Raw genomic sequence first — 21,087 nt, forward strand, 5'->3', positions numbered from 1 at the left:
GTTTCTGCGTAGAGGTCTACGGTCGTTCTGAATGTACTCATATTTATTATATAGGAAATCTTTTAATAAATAGCCGATTAATCCAGTATATGAACCGGATCTTAGGGAGGGGGATAAGGGTGGTGGGAGGGATGATAAACCAGATGATACTGCACACAAACTTCCATCGACGCAACAACTTCCATCAACGTCGGGACAACAACAGCATAGAGACACCGTGACTAAGGGTATTGATACGGCCAGGACGCTGGTACAAATGAGGGTCGACGATCTGTACGATCGAATCAAAAGGGATAATAGGGTGGGGCCCTTCTACGTGATCACTTATGACGATTTTGAATTGGAAAGGAACGTCTTATATAAGAATATAGATATTACTAAATTAATATATAAGGACAATGGCGTGGGTTTACGAAGCGCCGGGGTCATTCTGAAAAATTTAGGGGCATAGTATATTACCACGCCCAACAGAGGACGTAGGGCAAGGGCCCAGAAGGTCATGCATGATACAGAGCATGAGATCGAGTATATTCAGATGGAATCGCTGGATAAGTCTGATGGGCCTGATTAGTATGAAAAACTTATGGATGATACGGAAAGCCTCATAGATGAGACAGATGACCTCCTTCAAAAACGTCTGCCCGGGGGTCCGATCTGGGATTGATTTTGGAACGTGAAAGAAAAGGTCTTGACAGGAAGCTTCAAACAATAAGGGGTGCCTTGAATCTACATAGGCCCAATATGGTGCTATACAACAGTGAGATTACCAGGGTAGAAAGCAAATTAGAAGATCTAGAGAAGCAGAAGGCTGAGGGGCAACAGAACCCCAATAATGATAAGAATATAAAAAGGCTGAAAACTAAATTTAAAGATCGTAATGAAAAAAGAGATTTTGAAATTGAATCGCATGGTATGCTATGCGATGATATATACCCTCAGATGATAGCCATCAAACAAACGCTGATGAAAATCGCCGCAGATGATACGTCCCTACTTGAAAAATTGAAATACTCTTCAAGGAACAGGGCCTGACCATAGCCAGTATCGTCTCGGCTATTGGATTGCTAGTTTCCACCGTCGTACTCGCAGTTACGGGGGGGGGGGAGTGCCGCGGCGGGTGCTGCAGGAGGAAGTGCAGCAAGGGGTGGTGGAAAAGTGTTTGTAGAGAAGCAGCTTGAAAGGCTCAGATGGTTCCTTAGATATTTGGCAGGTATAGCAGGTGCTGCATTGCCCAGGATCATTGGAACCGTAGTCTCCTTCTTTCTGAGGGTAGCGTTAACTATCGTGGAATATGCGGCCAAGCTGTGCATGGTCATCGTGGGTGCTGCCGGTTTTGTAGTGCTATATGTTGGAAGAAAGTAAGTTACTCGAGCCAGGTGTAGGCCATTATGAGGCCCCTGTCGTGATCAGCACGGTCTTGGTATCCTCATGCTTGTTTTGTGGGGGTTGTTCAGGCGATGTAGTATGATGTAGTATTAGCAGGCGTGGGCGGATGCTTGTGGGGTGTATATGGTATAGCCTTTGTGGTATGTTTTGTAGTATGCTTGGGAGGTATGGGAGATGTAGTATGCCTTGGAGGCATAGGAGGTGTAGTATGGGATGTGGTATGTATAGGTGTTTTGGTAATATGCTTGAGAGGTGGTTTGATACTCCCCTCCCCATGAACAGGCTTGTTGTTCACATCAACCCGGACACCAATATTTACATTAGCAGTTGCGATCAAAATGTTGTTGTTATGCCCTACATTTTTGCCTATGCACAGGTTCATGTCAGAAGGCAACATATACACGCTTGACATGACGGGAAAGTTTACCGGAGTTCGGGCATACTGTAACACCTTCTGGATTTCCGTAATATCATGCCCTACATTCTCTTGACGTTGTACCATAGCCTCAAATTTCTGCGATAGGATTTGACTTGCTGTGTAGTTGTTAGCACCAGATCCAATTAGAGAAGCCTTGACCCCCGCCTGCGATCCCAGTAACAAGACCACGTAAACCCTGATACTCGCGCTTAGCTTGGTCAGACCTTCTGATGTCAAACCCTCGCTTGTCGGAATGATAACTTTGCCCAATCCCCATCAACTTGCGTTTTTATACTGTGAGAACCCATCGTCATACGGCATGAGTACCTTCATGTTTGGCAAGATATGGTGAATGTGGTAATAGACATGGAAGTTAAAGATCGAGTGGAAAAGGGGTATGGAGCCCGTCATGTGCTTAGCAGAGATACATAATGTGGTGCTTGCGCATTGCACCGCAAAGTTAACATGAATGTTCCAGTGGTCCAAGGCTTGTCCTGTCCAACATTCAGCAGATTGGTGGGGATTTTGATGGCATACTTGGTAAACCCGGGGAATGCCACCTCAATGTGCGAGTCTGTAGACACGTACAAGCCCTGATGCTCCAAGTTGGTTACACCAAGTGGCCACTCTCCTCTGTTGGACTTGTACCTTGCTTTGGGGTTGTACGAGTACATGTTCATCCTTTTCTTCTAACAAGAAAGGAATGAAGCAACTCTATATTACTGATATCGAAAAGCCTACTATATTTAAGGACTACCTGTGACAGGATAGTAGGATAGCCCTAACATCCATCAGCATCAGGCCTGTATGGCTGAACCCGTACAGCGACAATGAAATCGTCCTCCGTAAAATAAGGCCTGACCAGAGGGAGATTAGGATTGAAATCATGACCGGCCTGTATAGGATAGAGGATTGGCGGCCATTGTGAACAGTCAGGCACAGGATAGAATTAGGCTGTTTGTCCTTAAAATGGACTCTGCAGGCTCCGTGTCAGTGAGGGGTCGACAGTTGCAGGAGCTCTTGGGTCTACCCTATGATCCTGCAAAAAAGTATTATATGAAGGGTAATTATGATGCATACCACAGGACTGATGTTTACCATAGGTTGAGACTCGTTTGTCCGCAGTTGGATGAAGAAGACTGCCTACTTGATGGCAAAAAGTCTAAGATTCTATTCTTGCTTCTCACTAAAGAATTGAACGCTTGGGGGGATATGTTAACCAGGAGTTTTGACACTCTAACGTACCGTCCACTGAAGGGCTTCGGACCGTCTAGAGTTCATGTTAACAGACGTCTATCACCATGAGAAGAACGTTTCGTTTACCAGCCTCACAATGCAGATCCTGATAGAATAAAGATGAGCGATATAGCCAAATTGTATCCGAAATTACCGAGTGCGCCTGCGCAAAGTGCCGATATTCCCGAGGAAAGCCAGGTCTACAGGCTCAAAAAGATTGAGGATGTTGAAAAGTACTTGCGGGATGAGATGAAGGAGCGGAACAGACTCGCAAAGAGGTTTAAAATGCATGAGACCTGGGTGAAGTACACGGATCAAGGTCTGTTAGGTATAAGCGTTATCACGTCGACCTTGGCATAGGAGCCATAGCCTCTGACCTAGGAGTACCCTTGGCTATTGCCATGGGCGGGATCACCATCGCCGTCGGAATCGGTCAGGCCGGTCTGCAAAACGCCGGGAAGAGGCTAGGTGTGAAATCCGAAAAGCATGAGAGTATAAGGAGACAAAGCTGAATTCTATGATTGATCTTATCTCAAAAGCTATTGAGAACGGAGTCGTCAGCGACTATGAGTTCACCCTGATCACACAGGAATATAACAAGTACATGCTGCTAAAGGAGCAGATACGTCAACGTGTTAAACAGATCGTTAACGCTATCAACGAAGAGGAGGGTGCCCAGTTAGTTGCCTAGGGCGGGGAAGAAGGGAGGCAAGACGTTTTAAAAAAACTTTAATCTGTGCAGTATGTAAGCGCTACCTAGAGTCCCCACCTGAGTATAAGCCTTAATTTTATATATTTTATAGGTCTTGTAGGCCTATAAAATATATGGTTTTTAATCCTCACTTAGCAAACATTCTTTTTTGAAATCCTTATATCGACATTCCACAACATCTACCTGAGGGTAGTAGTTCTTACCTTGGACATATACCAATGAAATAGCCAGAATGGCACTGGATTGACAGGGTTCATTGTAGGGTACGGGCATACCGTGGAATTTGGTTGTGATTGCATCCTTCTGGTATTTCAGTTTAGCGTTCACATAACGGCCCTTTTTCACAGGCTCTGCCGTCAATTGCTTAGATATCAACTCCTCAACCTTGGACCAGATTTGACGATACTTTTCAACGCAGTCCGAGTACTCTTCAAAATCAAGACTCATTGCTGGTACTGCATTTGCGTTGTACCGAGTCACTCCATGTGCGGACCAGATTTTTGGCGTCTTTACCCTAAAGGCTACTACAAGGTCTCGTGTATGGTAGCCTATAATATACTCTTGATCCTTACCTCCATTAGCAGGAATGGGATCTGACACCGTCAGATAGTCCACGTTGACATTGTTAATGTCTTTAAAGGTAGCAGCAAATGAGTAGAATAATTTAGGGTTGTCAAGCTCATTCTCAAATTGTAGCATCTTATTTATCGTATTTCGAACAACTTCAGATATTTGCTTGTCACCGTACATACGCAACCACCCCCATTATATGTGATATATTCATGGTAGCAGTACCAGCACAACATTTTACCATTTTCTTCAAATCTCCGAACACAGGCGCATCTGTGGTGCGCATCCAACATACGTTCACAATTCTTACATTGTTACATTTATTCTATAGTCTTCAAGACGATCATCTAGGCCTTGAATCTTCTGTTCATTCTCCTTTTCCTTCTTTGATTCGTGTACCAATGCCAGGGCCATGAGGGGAAGGGAGATATCAATGCCAGCCATAAAGGTGATGAATGCTGCAGTTCCGAAGATATCGAATTTTTATTGCTGACAGTCGACGCACATTTATTATAGTAGTATCTAACAACATGGTTAAAAGATAACCTTGACTTCAAGCCAATGCCAGGAATTTCTTTTGCGTCAAGTCAAATCTTCTGAGGGGTCTCCAGTCCGAGCAGGCCTTCCCTTGTAGCGCCCTTTCAACAGCCACAACGACATTTCGTACGCACTATCATACACCTTTCGCTCTTCCACGTAAGCCAAGCGGCACGCATCTCCACAAAAATAGCCCTCGTACACGTACTCACCACCATCGCCCATATGAGCGACCATGTTTTCCATCACATGAAAAAAGCCAGATTTCGTCGTATGTTTTGTACTCACCTGTGGAGGGTTGTATCTCGTGCGGCACCTGACGTTGTCTCACAGTTCTACAGAGCACCAGTAACAGATTACTATTTTATATACATTGCAACAAAGTCCGAAGATTGCTGAACCTCACTGCTCATGCGTTGATTTGCGTTGATTATTAGTACACTATAAGGGAACTCGCGCCTGTAGTATGCGCTAGAATATTATTCATTTTGGTATGATTTAATAACGTCATCACTCACTAGGGACTTTACCCTATCCAGCACCGCATGATAGGGACTTACCCCTTGAATTCTACAGCTTAGCATTGGATAACCATGGCTATGCACCGCATGGTACTGGATTTGTTGTGACGACACTACGTGTGCGTGCGCGATTGTGCTAGAACATACATTTCCCCATCTCTATAGTACAATAAAATAATTACAAATATATTTAAGACCTTCAAACAATGTATGTTGCATACCGCACAGACAATTTACCCGATCCATTTTGCAACCGTCGGCAAAGGCACTATATGCTAAAGGCGAAGTTGTAGATAGGGGCAGTGGTTCTTTCTTACGTGATTCGATGATCCGCTGCTGAATGATCCGACGGCAGCTTACAGTAATTTTACTTACATTAATGATGTAATTATCAACTTTTATAAACAAACGTAAATATCGTATCTCGTGTTTCTTGTCGCATAATACTCAGTTTGATCACGTAAATTTGATTATACGGTAGTTCATCCAGTGAAGATTCTCATTAAACTTTATTATTTTTGTCACAAGCCGTATGTCATAAGCGAATTAGCTCATACGGCAGAGCGCTCGATTTGCATGCGGAGGTACTTGGAATGATGCCTGGATTCTCCACCATTCTGTATCATTGCGTATAGTGGCATATCATGTGCATATGGTCAATCCAAATGTTTCCAATAGTATAGTGAAATAACTACGAATATATTTAAGACATTCAACCAATGTATGTTGCATACCGCGCAGACAATTCACCCGACCCATTTTCCAAACTTCGGCAAAGGCACTATATGATAAAGGCAATGTTATAGATACCCACCAAATGGCGGATTTTGCAGAAATTCTGACTCTGTTGAATAAACTGCGATTGGAAAGAAAAGGCCAGAACTTAATAAATATCGCATAACTGGCAAAAAAGACATACAACTGGACAGAAGAAAAAACTGTAGAAGAACTGGAGAACGCAGAGAAAGAAAATGTGATAAAGAAATGGACGGTAAATAATCGTACTTCCTATCGGTCGACTAAAGAGGTAGTCCGTATTGTCGATAACACAGACAGCTGTGCCACTCAAACAGAACAGGATAACATGGATTATGGTGATTTTCAGTCTGATTTTATCGATTTTAAGAAACATGTTTTTCAAGATTTGAGTTTTTTAAAATCCTCCTGTAAATATTCATCTCCAACTCCTGAAATTAATCATGATTCTTTCGTGGTGCAATGTTTAAAAAAACCACATAAGCTCTCCAGAGAGGCAATTAGCGGATAAACAAAAAACTATTGACAGTTTATTAGGTGCAAAAAATATTTTACCGCATATCGAAATTGGTAATAAAAGTTTAAACGATGATCTTAAAAATTCTACAAATAAAACATCTATAGAGAAGTCGAAATCTCCTGTTAAAAAAAAATTAAATATAATGGTGCTAAACTAAAAGTTTAGCACATGTTAATTGTGGTTACAGAAGGAAAGGTGTGTCTCCATTTACTCCTAGTATAAGACTAACCTGGTTCACTAGTGTTTTGTCATTCTGCATTATTAATTTTACAAATGTGTTGGTGACCTATGACTAATAGTCAACACTATATTAATTTAACCAAAACATTAGACTGCCTTAAGCTTGTTACTTAAGGTCATAGATCCATACCACAAGCAGGGGGGTGTAAATATGGAGTAGAACACAGTAAGCCTCTTGCTCTTGAACAGTTCAGACGTTTTGCAGAACACATTCAGAAAGTGGCTGCTTTTTAACATTGGTGTGAAATTGCTCAATTCAAATAATACTTAATGGCATCTAAAAAAACAAAAAGCAAAGGTAAAACTCTTTTAACATGCGACGAAATGATGGCTGAGCCTCATCTTAGAACTGTTGGCGAGTGGTCAGAGTTAGGCTTTGAAACTCTAACCATGATTGCGAAATCCTTTCAAATTTCAACTGAAGGCAAAACATTGCAAGATATCGCATTCCTTGTTTCAAAAAAATTTCAGGAGGCAGAAAGCCTACCAGAATACAATATCGAAAACCTTGAACAGAATTGCGACGAATACGAGGCGAATTCTGCAGAAGGCGGTGAAGAAGACATCAGTTTCATATCACAGGGCTCCTCTTCAGAAACAAAGAGAAAATCTTTAAAAGCTAAATTTAAGAAGAAAAAGACTTTGCCACACGAACTTAAATCTTTTTTAAGGAATGAGATTCAAAACGAATTTAGAAAACAAAAAATAATGTCACAGCAGGAAGCTCCGACTTACCGTCCACAGTCACGTCAGCCATCTTTTCGTGTTTCCCCCCAGCGATCTCCGACAGCCGGTTTTGTGGAACACGCCAATCTTAAAGATGGCGTGTCAGTCGCAGATCGTTCAGTTGCTGGCCTCACTACTAATGCTTCAACTTTAGCTACTTCGGGTTTGTCTGCGGAAGTGGTAGGGTAAACTTTATCAATTTCTCTCCATCCAGTTCCTAAGCGAATTTTGGATAAGATTAAGGGCGGTGAGTATGTAAATTTCGACTATTTATTGCCTCCATCGCTCAATGCCTTAACAACGTCCTTGTTGTCCTTGCCCATGGACGATGGAGGTGAGTACGAGATGAGGATGCGCACCGTGGATGGCACACCCACATTAGCTATGTGTAGAAAAAACATAACTAAGTCTCGTATTAAGGATTATGCTTCGTGGAGTTTGGCTTGGAGCTAATATCTTAGTTGTATGCTCCAGTACTCACCACACTTAGCTCAGCAGTTAGTCAGATATCAGACGTACATTGCCCAATTTGCCAACCAGTATAATTTTTCATATGTATATGCCTTTGACCAACTACACAGAACACATCTGGCAAATGATACCAGCAAGAGGTGGGATGTTATTGATGACCTGCTATACAACCAGCACCTTAGAGGCGCTCCTGTGTTGCCAAAAAGGAATGCTGTTGCTTGGGGGTCATCGTCATCTACATCCTCCAGCAGGTCGAGCTATGCATGTTTTATCTGCAATGAAGTAGGGCACTTCGCTAACCAATGCCCCACTCGAAATGGCCGGTTTACGAAGGCTGATGAGCAGCAGTTTCGGAATGTCCCCCACCAGTTTCGCAGTAATTCCCAGCAACCACGGTGCATTAAATTTAATAGAGGACTCAGTTGCACATATACCCTATGCACCTACTCTCACAGGTGTTTTTCCTGTGGATCTTCAGGACACCCAGCACTCCATTGCCCACTCAGGTCCTCTAGGCCAAATACCAAATGAATTCTTTCCTGTAAAATCGCTTGTCACAACCCCGGTTAAGGTTGATGTATTAGAGAGTCTCTTGACTGGTCATTCAAACAAAACATTAGTGCGGTTTATTGTATCAGGTTTTAGATATGGATTCAAACTTGGTTTTCAGGACAATGAGTTGAAGTCATGCATAAATAACAACAAATCTTCCATAGAGTATGAAACCAAAGTTGATGAGGCGATTTTGAAAGACCTGAATAGGGGACATACGGTGGGCCCATTTGCTTCACCACCATTTAAATTACATTGTTCTCCCCTGGGTGCTGCACCAAAAAAGGATGGGACGGTGCGAGTGGTATTAGACCTTTCTTCACCACATGGACATTCAGTTAACGATGGAATTACCAAAGAGGACTATTCGGTCTCCTACTCATCATTCGACGATGCGGTTGAAATGGTTAAAAGGTTGGGTAGAAATTGTTACGTGGCTAAGTTGGACATAAAGCACGCTTTTAGACTGTGCCCTGTGCATCCTAGTGATTGGCACCTATTAGGTTATAAGTGGAAGGGAAGATACTTTTTTGACGTAGTTCTTCCTTTTGGTGGGCGTTCCTCTCCTTTCATCTTTAACAACTTTGCTAATATTCTAGAGTGGATATTATTGTGGATTTATTTTGTCAAAAATCTCTTACATTATTTAGATGATTTCATCACAGCTGCACTGTCTAAAAATATATGTCAGGCTATAGTAAAGTTGATTAAGGACGTTTTTGACTTGCTTGGTGTTCCGTTGGCTCCAGATAAGATGGTAGGACCCTGCAAAGTAATTACATACCTGGGGCATTGAAATAGACACAGTAAATTTTGTTGTTCGTCTCCCACAAGATAAGTTCACTGAATTACTATCTTCACTTCATAATTGGTTAGGGATGAAGAAATGCACAAAGAGAGAACTGTTATCTCTCATAGGGTCTTTGTCTTTTGCGTGTAAGGTTGTGAAATGTGGTCGAATGTTCTTACGACGTCTTATTGATCTCTCCACTACAGTTCGTTCCTTGCACCATCATATTTCTCTTACAACAGAGTCTCGCAAGGATATTCAATGGTGGTGTGAGTTTCTCCCCACTTGGAATGGCATCGCTATTATCCACACTGAAACATTAGACTCCTCTTCCATAAATCTTTTTACTGATGCTTCTGGAGTAGGCATAGGAGGATTTTTTTCTGGTGCATGGTTATCAATTGCCTTAAACCTTATTCATGAGTATAGTATCACCTTCATTGAGTTATTGGCCATAGTTGTAGCAGTTTTTTCTTGGGGCGAGGCAAGGAAAAACAAGCAATTAGTGTTATACACAGATAATTTGGCTATTGTTCATGTGTGGTCCTCTGGGTCGTGTCGTTGTCCAAACATCATGCATCTTGTACCTTTTTTATTTTTCTACATAGCAGAACACAATATAAACCTCCTGGTACACCACATTAAAGGCCAGCACAATACTTATGCAGATCTTTTGTCTCGATTGCAGGTACAACACTTCAAACGTCTATGCCCAGAAGCCGAAGCAGATCCAACACCAGTTCCTTCATCGATACTACAACTCTTCAAAGAGATTTAAGTCATTATTTAAACTCGTCCATTTCAACAAACACCAGGGCAACATATCGGTCAGGATATCTCTCCTTTGTGAAGCTACATCTGTACCTACCTTTCCTCTGACAGAATCAACACTTCAACTGTTTGTGACATATTTGGCAAGACGCGTCAAATTTGCCACTATTAAAGTCTATCTTTGTGGGGTTCAGTACGAGAGTGTAATACGTGGCTTTGACACGAAGATAGCCCACATGGGTCGCCTGTACTATGTTTTGCGTGGCATTAGAAGATGTCATCCAAATTCTGCTTCTCAGAGACTACCAATTACACCAGCTGATCTGCGCAAAATGATAATGTTTATAAAAAACTCTATGTTTTCCAACCACGACAAAGCAATGTGGACTTGTCTTATCTTAGTGGCATTTTTTGGCCTGTTAAGGGTGTCAGAGTATGTTTGCCCCACCACGTCCACTTTTGATACAGAAACTCACCTCACACCTGCTGACATATCCTTTTCCACGTGTGGTTCAAATGCTGTAATTAACCTTAAGTGCTCTAAAACAGATCCGTTTAGGCTAGGGTGCAAGATTCGCTTAGCAAAAATTGGAGGCTCTCTTTGTCCTTACAAAGCCATTCAAAATTACCTAGCATTCAGAGGAACCAAACTAGGGCCCTGGTTCACGTTTAGTGACGGAAAGTTTGTTACCCGGAAGTTTGTTTCTTCATTTCTTACAATAAGCTTGCCTAACAATATTAACATTAACACGTATAGTTTTCGCATTGGTGGTGCTTCGGCTGCAGCTTCCTGCGGGATACCCGATTCCGCTATTAAAATTATTGGACGCTGGAGTAGTGATTGCTACAGAAGGTATATTCACCTGTCAGACAACGCTTTGAAAGAATGGTCTACTCGCATAGCAGAGTTAAATGGACTGACAAAAATCTGGGACATTAAGTCTGTGCTTTAAGCTGAGTTTAACTTAACTTAACTGAGTATATATAGTATGTAGGTTATTACAATCCCCTAACATATACAATTTTGAGTTTCAAACGTCTGTAAGGATACTGTAAATGTTGCACTATTCTTTGTATATTTTCCAATATGACAGCAGTTTATTAGTTGCAGATATTTATTTACGATTACGTGTTGTGTTAAATCATAGTATGTAGCTAATGTCGTACTTATAGAAGACTACATATTAGTCAACTCTTGGTTTTTCAATTTGGGGAAATTTGGGGGTGCTGGGCTTCCTTCGTCAGCCGGTTTAGGTGCATATGTCTATTTTGTCGACAGTGATAGAGTTAATTAAGTATTTTGTAAGTATAGAGCGTGTCAGTTCATGTCAGTCTGTTATAATGAGACAAACGTTTAATTGTCATTAATTGTCATGTACTGTCAAAAGTCGGTTGTCAAAATGTCAAAAGAAGCCAGTGGCCATATGGTGAAGGAAAAAGAAGCCCGTGGGCCAATCGTTACGATAAAAACCTCACCATAATAGACATGTAGTGTCATGAGTTCGTTGTCAAAATGTCTAAAAGAAGCCAGTGGCCATTATGTGCAGTAAAAAGAAGCCCATGTGCCAACTGTTTCGATAAACACTCACCATAGTAAGAAATATGTGTCAAGTGTCATGAGTCCGTTGTCAAAATGTCTAAAAGAAGCCAGTGGCCATGTGGTGCAGTTAGAAGAAGCCCGTGTGCCAACTGTTACGATAAACACTCCCCATAATAGACATGTAGTGTCAAGATTCAAGAGTCCGTTGTCTAAAGCATGTAGTGCGAATTGTCTTGTCTGTTAAAATGTCAGTAATTTTTTAATTGTCTAGTCTGTTACAATGTCAGTAATTTATTTCAGTACTTAATTTTTAACGAAGCCCTAGCACCTCAACCCATACCCCAAAAATATAACTGCAAACTATTTAAGAATACATTTTCTACCACTACTTTGTGTCGTTTTTACTTCTGAACCATACCAATTATTATGATCGTAAAATTACAAACGATCAAAAAAATCTAATCATTGGAGACTCGATGTTAATTGGTTTGGTTGAAAAAGGTTTTAAAGAAAATAAAGTGTCGATTAAAGCGCACTCTGGAGCTTCAACAGATGATATCTATCATTACATAAAACCCGAAATTAACAAATCCCCTGACGTAATAATAATACACGGTGGAACAAATGATTTGTCGAAAAACATCAAAACCGTCGACCACTTTAAAATGATACATGACTATCTCAAAGTTCACTCTCCATCTACTAGGTTAGCTATTTCTGCTTTAACTACAAGAAAGGATATACCTGGTTTTGAGAACAAAGTTACAGAATCAAACAGTCGATTAAAAAAGTTTTCCGTAAATAATGACATCGATTTCATTAGTAACAACAATATTGATGATTCGTGTTTAAGTACAAAGAAATTACACCTGAGCAAGAAAGGAAATTCATACTTGGCAAATAATTTTAATAACTATCTTAACTATTTGAAAGATTAAAAATTCGAGATGCAAATAATAGCGAAATCATTGACAGCACTTATGTTGATCGTGATGATATCAGTGCTTTTATGAAAGGTTTGATGTTATCTCATCCAAAAAATGTTATCTTATCTTACGTAAATGTTAATTCGATTATGAATAAACTGGATGACTTGGGCAATGTAGTTTTACAAAATGTAGATGTTCTTTGTATAGGTGAAACTAAGCCTGACGAATCTTTGCCTGGGGGGCGGTTGATGCTAGATGGCAACAAAAAACCATACAGGCTAGGCAACATTTGTTCATATACCTCCTAAACAGGTTGTCTATCGTAGTTTCAAAAAATTCTCTGAAGACGCTTTTTCAAATGATCTTAAGGCAAGTCTTGTGACATCCCAAAGTGGAAATTTTACCTCTTTTAATGAAATGCTTTCAAATACTCTTAGCAGACATGCCCCCTACAAAAAGAGAATCATACGGGGAAATAATAAACCACATATTAGTAAAAAGCCATAATGAAGTGTTCTCGACTAAAAAACATTTATAATAAAACAAGAAGCGTTAATGACTTTAACAAATAAAAAAGTCAACGGAATTATGTAGTAAATCTGAATAAACTTTCAAAGAGACAGTTCTTTGAAAAGGTTGAACGTAATAAAACGAGCAGCAGTTCTAAAGATTTCTGGTCAGCTTGTAAACCCTTTTTTAGCAACAAATGTATTTCAAATGAAGCTGTCTCTTTGATTGAAAATAGTATTGTTGTTCAGAATGAAAAAGAAGTTGCAGATATTTTTAACGATTATTCCACGAATGTTACGTCTTCTCTAGGCATTGTCAAGTGGAAAAATGATTATGTTTGCACTGAGTTATATCAGATCCTAGATAAGTATTCAGATCACCCGAGCATTAACAACATTAAGGATTTATATAATGACGGATCTACTTTCAAATTCTGTCATATTCACCCATGGGAGACTTATCAAGTCATTATGAGTATTAACCACCCCCCCAAAAAAAGTGGTCAAATTTCGACTAAAGTTCTCCAATCTGTTGCTAGGATTTGTGGTGTTCCTCTCACTGATTGCATTAACACGTGTATCTTAGAAGGCACTTTTCCAACGGAGCTAAAGTTAGCTAGTGTCATTCCTATTCATAAACAGGATGACACTACTCTAAAAAAGAATTATAGGCCCATTAGCCTCCTTCCAACCTTATCGAAAGTTTTTGAAAAGCTTCTCTCTTCAATTAAATGTTTTTTTCCAAAAAATTTTTTCAAGTAATTCTTGTGGATTCCGAGCAAAATATAGTACACAGACAGCCCTGATAAATTTGCTCCATTAATGGCAATCTTGTCTTGATAATTCTGGTAAAGTTGGTACTGTTCTTATGGACTTATCTAAAGCATTTGACTGTCTACCACATAAACTTCTAATTGCAAAATTAGCAGCATATGATTTCAGTCAAAATAGTTTAAAACTTCTTAGGCATTATCTTAGTAACTGATTCCAGAGAGTGAAGATAGGATCAGCTTACAGTATGTGGCTTGAGATCCTTCTAGGAGTGCCTCAAGGTTCAATATTAGGTCCTCTATTATTTAACATATTTATAAATGATTTTATTTTGTTCATGCAAAGGACAGAAGTTTGCAATTTTGCTGACGACAATACCCTGTACAGTTGTGCATCATCAATCGATTCTGTTATTTCTGATCTAGAAGTAGATATGGAAAACTCATTGCGTTGATTTAAAGCTAACCAACTCGTTGCTAACCCAGCTAAATTTCAGCTCATGTTCTTGGGCATGGATAAGAGAAAATTAGCTTTGTACATCAATCAGAAGCAAATTATTCCTTCCTACAGTGTTAAATTATTAGGAATACATATTGACAAGAAACTTAAAGTTGATATACATATAAATACTATTTGTAATCAAGCTACCAAAAAGTTGCGATGTCTCCAACGTATTAGGAAATTTGTTACAGATCAACAAGCAATACGCCTATGTAATGCGTTTGTTTTATCAACTTTTAAGTATTGTCCTCTTATATGGATGTACTGTAGCAAAACCTGTAATAATAATGTTAATAGGGTTCACAAAAGAACATTAAGAACAGTAACTGGAGAGTATGAGTGTTCTCTGCGTGATTTTATCTACTGGCGGTGTTACAATACACACCGCAAATATAAATATTATGTTATCAGAAATTTACAAAAGCTTGTTCGGATCAAATGCAGACTTAATAAAAAGTCTCCTTTAATACAAGAACACTTCTCACACACTACGTAATTCGAGTGTACTCTGTCTTCCTCCAACTAAATCAGTACGTTTTGGAACAAACTCGTTGTTATTTAGAAGCTGTCAATTATGGAACTTGCTTCCTCAAAAAATAAAGTTATCTGGTTCTATTGAGGACTTCAAAAAATCGCTAGTATCTTGGACTGGACTAAAGTGTTTATGTCCGCTTTGTAAATAATAGCCCTATTTATATTTGGACAACCTCCTTTATGAAAGTCACTGCGACACAACACCATCCTAAGACCCGTTGTATCTTTTTTATACCTTACAGCGAGCGCAGCGGAGAAAAAAGACAAAAAGTCCCGGGGCGAAGTTACCTGCGACCGTGCAATAACGTCTCGTTTCTATCATTTACATTACTCGCGAAAGAACTTTTCAAAATTCTGAATTTTGGTCAAATCTCCATAAAAGCGGACATCTCGATAAAGCGGACAATCCTTTTTTAAGCTAACGATTTGGGGATATTAACATAAAACTATTTCTTCCTACACTCAAATTTCAAAAATAACTTTTTTTGAGAGAATTTATGTTAAATATTGCAAATTTATGGACTTAGGTTCTGACTATTATATTAATACTCCAGTTCCGTCTGTCTGTGTGTCTGTCCGTCCGTCGGCAAAACAATTAGTCGGTAAAAAAATATTGGTCACTTGGACGAAATTTGATCACTTTTGGCCGACTAAATTTTTGAATTTAGTCACAAATAAAGAATAATTGCATAAAATTGATAAAAAGTAGCAACGAGAAAGGAAAAACGGCAAAAAGTTGGTCGAAAAAAAAGTTAGGTTTTTAATTTTTCTCTATAAAACGTCTCCTAAAAACTATAATCTATTAGCTATAAAACATTTTGTTCACATTTTAATTAGAACAAATCATGTGATAAAACAAATCGACTTGGTCATCTGTATTGTGTATTGTATGCTAAGTTAAATTTTCCGTGATGGGTTTATAAATTAATGTACCGGCAAAGTAACGAACAATTAACATTGTTATCGTGACAAAAATTTATCTATATATATACACGCCATCCGGATAAGCTACTGCGTGCGTTGTAAGCATTTTGCCACACGTAGTGTAGTGGATTCGTCTGTTGCTCTCAACTTTTGGGGCCGCGGATCAAATTTTGCTCACTGTCTGAAGTATGATAATTTAAAACGTTTATTTGCCTTCTTTAATGAAATTAATGATTTAAAAACAAAATTCCACACGGAGAAAAAATACATATTTAACGATAATAAGAAAACTACAAAAATTCTACCCTTTTAAAGAGTTAGCGGATAATTCAATATGTGAATTTTTGTCAAATCTTATTATCTTCCAGCCAAAAATGCATGCAAACCAGTATCCTCTTTCGGGCAAAACGAAGGTATACTCTGCGGAGACAATAAACTTTAGAATCCCCCCTCCCCACCTCCTCACACACATTAAAAAAAAACTGTTTCCTAAGGCACGGATATGTGCGTGGAATAACTACATGTGATATGATGAGTTTTCAATAGATTTAAAAAATTTATACACTGCAAAGTGGAGCATCTAGAGTTAGGTCAAAGAACTAAGAACAGCTTCCTTTGGTCTTTTCTAAATTGGCATAAACCAAAAACACCTGCATATACAGAGGCGAGTTTTGACAACTTTTTTATTGTTACTCAGTTTCGCAAGTGGGTCCCGACTTGCCTAAATCGCCTAATATGAAGGAGCAGCAGGCAAGTGTTTGAGTTTTTTTCGATTTTTTTGTCTGTTCTCACCTGGAAATGCCCGCGCCTGTTCGATTCACCGTCTCGTACCGCCAAAGTTATTAGCTCTAGTTAATTCGGACCTTTAATGGTTTTTAAAGTGAGAGTTTTTTTAACCACCGACGTTCAACTGAAAGCCCCCACGGTACCTTCAGCGTTTCCGGCAAGTACCCTTTTTCATAATCTTAAGCACTATCCTAAACTTGCCATTCCCGCAATGCAATTTGTGACAACGAACGGGGGTGGGATGGGGGTGGGGGCGTCTAAGTTCCTTGAAGGGAAGGTCGACTCATTTTCAATTTTTTATTTTTTATTTTTGTGCATAAAAAGCTTGGGTACGACCCGTGGCTTTGAAGGATTGAATGTTTTTAAAGGATTAAAAGTTTTTAACCGATTAAGTAGTTTTATGGATTAAAATTTTGAATAACTATCTTCCACATGTTTTTAGACAGAAGCAAGTAGTATTTAAGATAAATTTTGGGTGGGACTTTACGCATCCAACCACGGCGGTCATAGAAACCATTTTTTGTTATTTTAATGGTACTTTCCTGCTTTATGTTAGATGTTTAACTTTTGAGCCTCTTACTAAGACAGTATATTGCAGTAAATAATGAATGTTAAATGTGGCGTTGTAGAAGTAGTCAGAAAGCCTCATCCTAAGCAAACTCAGACAAACAGTACAGCAACCTTTTGCCACAATTTTTCTGTTGTTGAAGGCATTAAAGCAAGAACGATTTCTTTATTGGCGTTTTAAGTTATTCTGCGGATAAATTACTGGGTTTTCCTCTGTTTCGGCGTCCTTTTTCTCTTAGAAATTCCGCATCAACTCTCCGAAAGATGATTTGACATTAGTAAAATCCGTTACGTTCAATCCACACACGTGACCCTAGGGATCATAAATGTACTGTCTCAAGTTATGACATTCTCGTTAAAAACCTTGTACAGCTGGCCCTCGTCATAAAACAACAGCGTTGTTGTTTTAATTTTCAAATGTATTTCGTTCCACACATTTTCCATTACAGATCATATAGATTGCTGCCCCAGTGCAAAGAGTGAAAGTGTAAGAGTGACTTCTAATGAAATACTATGGAAGGGTCTCTCTTAAAGTGCATGACTTTTCCCAAACGTTAATTTGCTACATTTCTGGGACCGCAAGTAAGGAAGTAAGCCAGAAAAGTAATTTAAAGGTGTTTTTTAATCAGAAACATAAATACGATGGAAGTTAACTTCAAAACAAACGGAAAGTAAAAAGTTTAGAAAAAAAAATTTTGGTCCCAGAAATCTCGTGTAAAACAAACGAAATAGTAAAGGTGAAAAATGTTCCGATTTGAGTTTTGTGGGACCTCGCTTAGATTTGTTTTTTTGAAGTCGCGGAACCATAAAACTATCAAAAACAACAACTTTTTTTCTGGGACCGGCAGTGGTCCCAGAAAACTTTTCGGTCCCAGAAAAGCAGCTTGTAAGTGAGAAAAGGTCCCAGTAATCTACCAAATGTACAAACTTACTTACTTACTTACTTACATACATACTTACTTACTTACTTACTTCACTTTAATTACTTCACTTTAATTACTTCACTTTAATTACTTTAATCTGTTAATTATTTGTTAATGGTAACAGAATAATAGAGTATATAATCAGTCTCATAGACATCATTTGACAACATTTGTATGACCTATTCATAATTTTTTGCCAGCGCTTCTCCTGACAAAAGCTTCTTGAAATTTTTGGCTGACTGTTTTTTTTTAATTGGAAAGTTTAGTTAATTTATATACATACTGTACCGGTTTTCAAAAGACTACCACCTACACCAGTAGCAACAACAAAAACAACAACGTAGGCTGAAAAATGATCAGAGATTACAGTAAAACATGGGAGAAAAAGAGAAAATATACATTCATTGCTTATACGCTTCACCTTTTTGCGGTGGGCATAGACCAATCTGCTGTAATTGTGACATTATGGGCTTATTTAACGACTTGGAATGGCCTCGAAAATCTCGAATTGTTTTATGGAATAATCGGCGCCTCATATTATTTTCCCACAGTTTTATTTTCCACCTTTATCGCAAGGTTTGCGGACAGAACAAGACGTACAACATTAATTATATTAATGTGCAATTTTCTTGGCATATTTGGATGTTTTTTGTACATGATCCCCACATCTCCTATCTTTGCCGCAGTGGGACGATTCTTTGTTGGATTTACTACAGTTATGAGAATAGTAATCCGTGCAGAAGTAGCTAGGTCGTATCCGCCCGATGAAATGAAGAGAAAAATGCCAGTTTTAATGGCGTCATTTTTTCTAGGAATCGGACTTGGTCCGATCATTGTTAGTTTTTTTCAAAATATTGATGTTGTCGTTTTTAGTCTGCATATAACTATACATAATGTTTGTGGTATCATCTCCCTATTTCTAATTATTGTGTCACAAACAGGTATTCTCTTACTAGCGAGCGACCTATCCAAAGAATATGACTTAAAAGAAGAGACTGGGGAGGAAGATATTAGAAATCGAAGTTACAAAAAAGAATCGTTCTCATTTGTAATCAGAAAAATTGTTGAAAGTTTTGACTTTATGTTTATAATGTTTTTCACGTTTGTGTCTGCGTTTTGTCAAGAAATCTTCACGCGAAGTTTTCCAGTAATTATCACGGTGTTATCGTTACCTTATTATGTAAATACAATTTTTTACTTCTTCTACAGCCTCGTGATGTTCGGAATTATTGTAGCACTCACATTGACGAAGCTAACTTACAAAACGGTTTATATTTGTGGAATAGCTAGCGTTGTATTTGGTTTTCTGGCAGGATGTTTCCAGACTATATTAATAAAAGGACACCATATACACATTCCTATCATAATAATGCTGACAATAATTCTGGCTGTATGCATTACTATAGGAGAGATAGGAGAACAAATTTTTTTAGTTATTGTTGCATCATCAATGGTAGCTTCGAAACATCAAGCTTACGTTGAAAGTTTGAGATTTAATATATTAAATTTTTGCTTTGTAGTTGGAAGTTTAGCATCTGCTTATCTGGTCCAACATTGCTATACATTCATAGTTGGTTTGACATTGTTGTCTCCGGTCGTTTTATTTATTTTGATTGCAAGAAGAAAATCGTTTATAAACCCCAAAATCTTGATATAAACCACATACATTAGGTTTAAAAATATCGGTGGAAAAGGATATCTACATTTAATATCAGCTTTATTATTTTGTCATGTCTATACTGTTGACCTTTTAAACCTTTATAATTTGATGTATAATTATTTAATTACGATCTCTTTTGTAACGGCAACATAGTTGTGGTACGATACCATTGCTAACTTAAATTCGTAACAACGTGAATAAATTTCATTTAATATTATAAATACCTATGCTACTTTTAATAATGTCCGTTTTAAAACTGACAGGACTTAATCTAGTTGTCTGATGAAGAAATCTTTCTTTCATGGCTGAAATTGACAAAGAGCAAAAAATTTAATTTTTTGTTGATTTTTTTTCACATCCATTGAACTTTCTTTCTAAAATAATTCTTACTGTTCTAACCTAGCACATGCCAAATTTCATAAAAGGCTGACCATTGTAGCACACACAAACACCTTGTGGGTGCCACAATCTTTCTTCAAAACCTGCATACACAGCATGTTTCCGGTTAATTAAACACGTTATTCTTATAATCTGTATAGTTATATCAGCGCCTAAAGTAATTATAGGAAGCTGTCATAAATAATAATTATATAGCCAGAATTAGTTACTTGATCTCCTGAATCTTTTAACACAAAGACTAGCCTTGCCTTTTTAAAAGTTTACTATCATAGTTTAGCAAATTTAGTAGAGTTCTAAAAATTAAAAATATAAACTTCAAAATTAATATCTGCTTTGATTTTATGGAAAGGTTTCTTTGTTAAGCTAGTATCGAAAATCTGAAACATTTGTGTGGCAGGCAAAATAATGCCATTAAAGTAAAGATCCAACAAAGAAGAAGGTGTCTTTATCCCAAAAACAAAAAGCAACTTCTACATCTAAAAAGGTTTAAGTATCGTAAAAGCTTAAGAAAAGTTTATTACTGGCTTTCCATAGCTCAATGACCCACTGCGGCAAAAATAGAAGATGTCGAAGTAGTGACTTGCATAAAATACTATTTTGTATATAGACATGCTTACACAATTGTACAGTTGCTAGGATTTAGTTTATCCAATCCATCCACGGTATAATACTGTGTTAAAAAAAGTTTAAGTTTTATTAACATAATTTGATGCGATAAAAAATTTCTTTCTTATCATCTTGGATGACGTCCAAGGTGATAAGAAAGAAAATACTAACCCACTTAAAAATAATAAGATAAAAACATTGTGGCTTCACGATAAAATACCAATATTAGGAC

The 21,087-nt window shown here is 38.3% G+C and overlaps 1 protein-coding gene across 1 annotated transcript; it reads left to right on the forward strand.

Moving 5' to 3' along the window:
- Positions 1-9,523: 9,523 nt before the first annotated feature.
- Positions 9,524-10,213, forward strand: LOC130625062 (uncharacterized). The gene has a single exon (XM_057440144.1). It carries the CDS (start codon positions 9,524-9,526, stop codon positions 10,211-10,213), a length of 690 nt encoding a protein of 229 aa, XP_057296127.1.
- The last annotated feature ends 10,874 nt before the right edge of the window (positions 10,214-21,087 follow it).

The sequence above is a fragment of the Hydractinia symbiolongicarpus genome, chromosome 14 (assembly GCF_029227915.1).
Source record: "Hydractinia symbiolongicarpus strain clone_291-10 chromosome 14, HSymV2.1, whole genome shotgun sequence".
NCBI classification, from domain to species: Eukaryota; Metazoa; Cnidaria; class Hydrozoa; order Anthoathecata; family Hydractiniidae; genus Hydractinia; species Hydractinia symbiolongicarpus.

Coding starts and splice junctions, on each gene's coding strand:
- LOC130625062 (XM_057440144.1), top strand. CDS start 9,524: ATGAAGAAATGCACAAAGAGAGAACTGTTATCTCTCATAGGGTCTTTG.